We start from the raw sequence: 7,774 nt of genomic DNA, 5'->3' as shown, positions 1-7,774 counted from the left end.
ATCTATATCTATATCTATATCTATATATATATATTGTGAGTAACTAATTTAGTTCACGAACGGTTTAGAGTGAAACAACGTATTTACTTTATAGGATCAAAGTAGTGTAATAGCTTTACAAGGTTGTGAGGACTGATCATCCCACAACCTTGGCCTGTATCCTAAAACTGGGCATTGTCTGCCGTCAGACCCTCTGGTGACTGACGCAACATCTCCTTTCTCGCCTTGTATTCCATCATACTATTACACTACACTACTAAATATTTTATGCTCTTCTTCTATTGGTCTACGCTTACCAAATCATCTGTAGGAATAAACCAATATCGTAAGACATACAACATTTCTCCATGCCTCCATCACTCTAAAAAATCACCCCTCGAACACCCGAACCATCAAGCATGCATCAGACACAATTCAGTTCTGCACACGAGCTCTCAAGCTCACTATTATCTGTGGACCACACCCATATTACAATATATATATATATATATATATATATATGCTCATCTGCCACAGAATCGAATGCGGAGAAGATGACGGAATATTCCGCAGAGGTGTTCTCGTCGTGCATCAGCAGTGCCTTCGACGCCTCCTTGAAGGTATTTGACGTTTGACACTTTTACAGAAACAAATGATATTGACAACTTCAAGGTATATGACATTGACATTTGTTGACACTTTCTTTAAGGTATATGACATTGACATTTGTTGACACTTATTGACACTTCCGTTAAAGTATATGACATTGGCACTTGTTGACACTTATTGACACTTCCGTTAAAGTATATGACATTGGCACTTGTTGACACTTATTGACACTTCCGTTAAAGTATATGACATTGGCACTTGTTGACACTTATTGACACTTCCGTTAAAGTATATGACATTGACACTTGTTGACACTTCCGTTAAAGTATATGACATTGGCACTTGTTGACACTTCCGTTAAAGTATATGACATGGGCACTTGTTGACACTTATTGACACTTCCGTTAAAGTATATGACATCGGCACTTGTTGACACTTATTGACACTTCCGTTAAAGTATAAGACATTGACACTTGTTGACACTTTCTTTAAGGTATGTGACACTGACATCTTCGTAGAGGTGTGTCCTCATACTGCTACGTTCATTCACATCTGACTAAAAGTACAGGACTACACTGTATGTTACTAGCTCACCAACCGATTTCTCTCTTGAACCTTATCTATATTCTCTACAACTTGTCTTTTTTAAAGTAGTAATTAGTACTAGGATTCTCTAAACAACCTTCTCAATCTTTGAGTGATCCGTGTTCATCTTCTCTCTTGATTCTCGTTTATTTTCTCTAAACATGTCTTCTAAGGTAATAGTAATAATGACCTCTATCTCTAAGCGAGCGGTATTCATCTTCTCTCTTCAATCTCGTTTATTTTAGTAATAACTATCTGTATCTCTAAGTGAGCCTTCTCCACCTTCTCAGAGGGATAAACAGCCTTCTTCATCTGCTCTAAGGAACCATATGTGTCTTTTTTGAAGCATGTCTCCCTTTAAGTAATAGTTAGTACTATGACACTCCAACGCACTTTCTCTATTCTTCGTCACCTGCTCTAGTGAACCTAATTTATCTTCTCCCATATCCGTCTTCGTATTCTTCATCTACTCTAGTGAACCTAATTCATCTTCTCCCATATCCGTCTTCTTCTTATTCATCTCCTCTAGTGAACCTAATTCATCTTCTCCCATATCCATCTTCTTCTTATTCATCTGCTCTAGTAAACCTAATTCATCTTCTCTCATGTCCTTCTTCTCCAGAGAGACACACGCATACGAATCATCACCGCTCTGTGTTGTGTGCTGAGTGCCATGCAGCGTGAGTTGTGTGTGCAGTACCTCACAGAGATCTCAGCGAGCACAGTGCAATGGCTTACGATACTCAATCAGCAGGTGAGGATGTACAGAGTGCATGGTGCAATGGATGCATGTGTGTATATGAGGACATGGTAGTATGTATATATAAGGGGAAATGTTAGTATGTATATACATGGTATAATCATAGCATGCATGTACATGAGGGCATGGTAGTATGTATGTATATGGTGAAATGTCAGTATATATGTATATGAGAAAATGTTAGTATGTATGCCTATGGCGAAATGTTAGTATGTATGTATATGAACAAATGTTAGTTTGTATGTATATGAGGAATGTTAGTATGTAAGTATATGAGGAAATGTTAGTATGTATATACATGGTATAATGATAGTATGTATGTATATGAAGAAATGTTAGTATGTATGTATATGAAGAAATGTTAGTATGTATGTATATGAGGTCATGTTAGTATGTATGTATATGAGGAAATGTTAGTATGTATATATATGAGGAAATGTTAGTATGTATATACATGGTATAATGATAGTATGTATGTACATGAGGAAATGTTAGTATGTTTATAGATGACGAAATGTTAGTATGTAAGTATATAAGGAAATGTTAGTATGTGTATATATGAGCAAATTTTAGTATGTATGTGTATGAGCAAATGTTAGTTTGTATATACATGGTGTAATTATAGTATGTATCTATATGAGTTAATGTTAGTATGTATCTATATGGGGTGTTAGTATGTATGTGTATGAGGAAATGTTAGTATGTATATACATAGTATAATGATAGTATGTTTGTATATGAGCAAATGTTAGCATGTATGTATATGAGCAAATATTAGTATGTATGTATATGAGCAAATGCAAATATGTATATGCATTATGTATTGTTAGTATATACATACATGGTCAAATGTTAGCATGCATTTACATGGTGAACGTTTAGTATGCATCTGGTATCTTAGGTGTATAGTTGGTGATGTGTTGATATGCACATACATGATTAAATGTTAGTTGGCATACAGTTCCATGTGAGTGACTGGCTTAAGATCAACAGGTGTAGGTGTGGTAGTGACAGAGGCATATAGGGATACTATTGTTGATTTCATAACAAGAGATAAGCTACAATGTATGTACATATGGTATGGCTCTCATAGCGGTTGTAGTGGTTAGGGGAAGGCATATAGGGTGAGCTATGAATGCGTACATACCGCATTCGATACTAGTCAACATTCTGGCAACATCCTATCGTATTGTGTAGTATGCATGCATGTGATAGTATCACCCCACCCTGCGTACTAGACCACATTCCGATTATATCTGACAGTATTATGTAGTACGCGCGTATACGTTAATCAAACACAACTCATTCGCATTCGATATTTGACTAGATTCCGATTAAATCTTGGCAGTATATTATGGACGCTAATATGCGTTAGTAATGCACCCCTCATTCGCATTCGATATTTGTCCAGTCACCGGAGGATCCGAACACGGTGAGGCAAGTGGCACTCCAGTTGCAGATATTGCTTAAGATATGCACACACGTGGACTTCGAAGAAGAGAGCTCTCCACCAATAGAAACGCATCAATTTAACTCTCAACCAATCAAATCGCCGCATCCGATTGTGGGTGTTGTCCAACAAGTAGCACCTGTTATTTGCCTCACGGCCGAGCGTTTCAATGCGAATGAAAACATAATCAAGGTATGGCATATTTTTATATGTGTATGTGTACATATACATATATACATATATGCATCTATTTATATATTTATATATTAATTTATTAATATATTTATAAATTTTTATATATGTATATTGTATATATATATATATATATGTGTGTGTGTGAGTGTGTGTGTGTGTGCGTGTGTGTGTATGTGTGTGAGTGTGTGTGTGTGTGTGTGTGTGTGTGTGTGTGTATACCCCCAAATCCCTCTCCATCCCCACACGCAATACCACTTGTGTGCACATGAACCTGTCTATATTCCGTACCCATGTGATCGAAGCTAATTTCTCATGTCACTACACTTCAGGACTGCTGCGACATCTTCAACGGCGCTTTACGGAATACATCGGAAGAGTTTCTGCCGTTTCTACAGCCGTACAGCAACCTATTAGTATGTTGTAGGCATTTAATGGCACCCATTAGAATAGCCGTACAATAACCTATTATTATGTATATATATCTGGTATTTATTTATATCTGATGCTTGTTTATATCTGGTATTTATTTATATCTGGGATGTATATATATGTTGAATTTATTACTGTCTGGCATGTAGTTCTGTACATTTCCTGTCACCCATTTCAATAGCCTTCCTACAACCTTTTAGTATGTATTTGTATCTGGTACTTATTTATATGTGGTATTTTTACATCTGAGATGTATCTATATCAAGTATTTATTTAAGTCTTGGATGTAGTCCTATGCATTTCCTGGCACCCAGCCCCAAATCTTTTACCCAAAACCACACGAACCCCAAAAGTATTCACTCAAACTCATCCCATCCGAATTGACTTGTTTGTAACTGTCTGTACCGGTTAGTTTAACCCAAATCTTTCTCCCAAAACCACACGAACCCCAAAAGTATTCACCCAAATTCAGCCCATCCCAATTCCGAATTATATGTAACTGTCTGTACCGGTTAGTTTACCATTGGGCTGTCGGTATGGGATGCTTGGGACATTCGGTATATCGTATATATCCGACGAGATTGATATTCAATGACACCTGACAACCATGTATGACGTTCTAAGGTTAGGGTTTAGGTTTATCGATAATGTCTAACGAAAATGTATGATGTTTTAGGGTTAGAACTAATGGATAGAGTTTAGGGTTTGGGGTTAGAGTTCATGCTTATCAATAATATCTGACGAACGTGTATGAAGTTTTACCCACCCGCATGTAGCCATAACTGTAGATATGTTATTGTAAAACCAAAAACTCTAAACCCTAAACCCGTAAATGAACCTTCACATACACGCTGCAAAAGCCAATTCGGTCATAATACCTCCTCCCTCTCCACCACAACCCTACCCACAGCTTAAAAGCCAGCCACAATCCTAACTTCCCCCATCTGCACCACACCCACACCCTCAGCCCAAAAGCCAATCCCAATTATAATTTCCCCAATCTGCACCACAACCCCACCCACAGCTGTCGTCCTACAGCCTGAAACCGCAGGCCCCAATTCTGGCGAGTGCCGCGATTTTGGCGTCAATGTACAGATCAGGCGAACAGGCGCAGATCATTGCACCTATGACCGAAGAACTGGTCAGGCAGTCGCTGGTGGCCTTCAATCAAGGTAAGTAGGCACGGGGGCAAAAAGGTAGGTAGGAACAGGGGCACCGAGACCATGCAGAGGGGGGAAGGGTATGCAGAGGGGGTGGGGAGTAAGATGGCATGTAGAGGGACAAGGGGAGAGGGTTTTAGATGTAGAGGGCGTGGGGAGTAAGATGGTATGTAGAGGGGGAAGGGTAGAGGTTTTTAGGGTTTTAGATGTAGAGGTGGTGAGGGGTAAGGTTGTATGTAGAGGGGGAAGGAGAGAGGGTTTTAGATGTAGAGGTGGTGGGGAGTAAGATGGCATGTAGAGGGGGAAGGGGAGAGGGTTTTAGATGTAGATGGGGTGGGGGGTAAGGTGACATGTAGAGGGGGAAGGGGAGAGGGTTTTAGATGTAGAGGGGGTGGGGAGTAAGATGGTATGTAGAGGAGGAAGGGGACAAGGTTTTAGATGTAGTGGTGGTGGGGGTTAAGGTGGTATGTAGAGGTGGAAGGGGAGAGGGTTTTAGATGTAGAGGGGGGGGTTGAAGGGAGGAAAGAAAGGTGTGTGTGCTGGTAGATAGTCCTATTTGGTGTTAGTACGACAGGTGGCTGTGTGTGTTTGTGTGCGGATAGATGTTTGTACCAGGACGCTTTCGTACCGTACGTATGCACTACAACTGGGTCAATATAGTCTCGTGGATGTCCTTATTAGACGTAAATACGACAGGCGGGGGTGCGCATGTTTTATATAAACCCTAAAACCCTAAATCGGTAGATTTCCGACGGATTCGTACTGTACGTAGGCACGACAAGCGGGTCAACGTAGGCTGTTTATTGTTCGTATCTGTGCAAGCGTGGGTCTGTTTGACTACTGGTATGGTATGTATTGGGATTGTAGTTGAGCTCTGGAGACTTGAGTGGCTGCAGCTATTGGAGTTTTTTCTTTTCTTTTTGCGCAACAGTGAACGTCCTATTTTAACCCGATTTGGCAAGCGATACTTTTTGGTAAGCTGGCGAAAAGTAGCCTCCTTTCCACTCGTATTTTAGGATTACTTTACGTTGTGGCACATACGCACTTATTAACCCCTTAAATTATGCTGAAAACACATTACGTTACTATGTACGCCCTTATTAAACCCCTAAAACATGTTATAAACACACACTTTCTTGATTATTACACAGACCTACATGGCAATACGGAATTAGTCGCGGCCTTCTTCCATGCTATGAAGAGGGTATGGGTGTATGTGTGTATGTGTGTTTGTTGTTGTATGTGTGTATGTGTGTTTGTTGTTGTATGTGTGTATGTGTGTTTGTTGTTGTATGTGTGAATGTGTGTTTGTTGACGTATGTGTATATATGTGTGTGTGTTTATGGAATGTTGCCCTTGTGTGATTGTTGATGTATGTGTGTGTGTGTTTGTGATTGTGTGTGTGTCCGTGCGTGTGTGTGTAAGTATATGTGTTTATGCACGTGCGCGTCTGTGTGTGTATGTCCGTATGTGCGTGCGTGTGTGTGTTTTGTGTATATGTGTGTGAGTGTGTGTGTATTTTGTGTATGTGTGTGTGGTGCGTGTGTGTGATTTGTGTATGTGTGTGTGGTGCATTTGTGTGTTTTGTGTATGTGTGTGTGGTGCGTGTGTGTGATTTGTGTATGTGTGTGTGGTGCATTTGTGTGATTTGTGTATGTGTGTGTGGTGCGTGTGTGTGATTTGTGTATGTGTGTGTGGTGCGTTTGTGTGTTTGTGTATGTGTGTGTGTGTTTTTGTGTATGTGTGTGTGTGTATGTACGTGTGTGTGTGTGTGTGTGTGTGTTTTGTGTATGTGTGTGTGTATGTACATGTGTGTTTGTGTGTGTGTGCAGTCTCATGTCCTAGCCTACTACTAGTGGTTGAGTACTTCCATCGTCGTGTGTATGATTTAATTCTATGCAGAGGATAAGTTCACCCAGTTAACACTGTCTGTCACATTCGTCTGTGCGTGGGCCATAGTGTGCACCAGAGTCGTTGGCTGTGTTTCGGTACCGAACCTTGTACTCCTCTACTTTGCTCAGGTGTTCTATATATAGTTTTTTTTGGGGGGGGGGGGGGTTTGTGATACCTGAAATCTCGTCATTGTCTGTTCTGGTTACTGACGGTGTTCAGGAAGGTTTTAGGATTTGAACTTTAAACTCCAAACTCTAAACCCTATACACTGAGCCATAAATTATATACCCTATACCCTAAACCTATACTCTATACTCTATATCCTATACCCCAAACCCTAAACCCTGAAACCTGAGCCTATTCTCTAAACTCTAAACCCTATACCCTAAACCATAAACTCTATACCCTATACTCTATACCCTAAACCGTAAACTCTATACCCTATACTTTATACCCTAAACCATAAACTCTATACTCCATACTCTATACCCTAAACCATAAACTCTATACTCTATACTCTATACCCTAAACCATAAACTTTATACCTTATACTCTATACCCTAAACCATAAACTCTATACTCTATACCCTAAACCATAAACCATAAACTCTATACTCTATACTCTATACCCTAAACCATAAACTCTATACTCTATACCCTAAACCATAAACCATAAACTCTATACTCTATACTCTATACCCTAAACCATAAACT

General features: G+C 39.7%; 1 protein-coding gene across 1 annotated transcript in view; it reads left to right on the top strand.

Annotated features, from left to right (window-relative positions):
* Positions 1-1,846: 1,846 nt before the first annotated feature.
* SARC_01596 (hypothetical protein) overlaps positions 1,847-7,774 on the top strand; it is a gene marked incomplete at its 5' end in the record, with an annotated part of 12,076 nt that continues 6,148 nt past the window's right edge. Inside the window, 5 exons of the mRNA XM_014304701.1 lie at positions 1,847-1,927; positions 3,345-3,575; positions 3,908-3,991; positions 5,032-5,179; positions 6,319-6,371. Of these exons, the coding sequence (XP_014160176.1) occupies positions 1,847-1,927; positions 3,345-3,575; positions 3,908-3,991; positions 5,032-5,179; positions 6,319-6,371 (597 nt within the window). The remainder of the gene's footprint in view (positions 1,928-3,344; positions 3,576-3,907; positions 3,992-5,031; positions 5,180-6,318; positions 6,372-7,774) is intronic.

This window comes from Sphaeroforma arctica, assembly GCF_001186125.1.
Source record: "Sphaeroforma arctica JP610 unplaced genomic scaffold supercont1.64, whole genome shotgun sequence".
Lineage (NCBI taxonomy): Eukaryota > Ichthyosporea > Ichthyophonida > Sphaeroforma > Sphaeroforma arctica.
The sequence above is the reverse complement of the archived record's forward strand: the minus strand, read 5'-3'. Positions and strand labels throughout refer to the sequence as shown.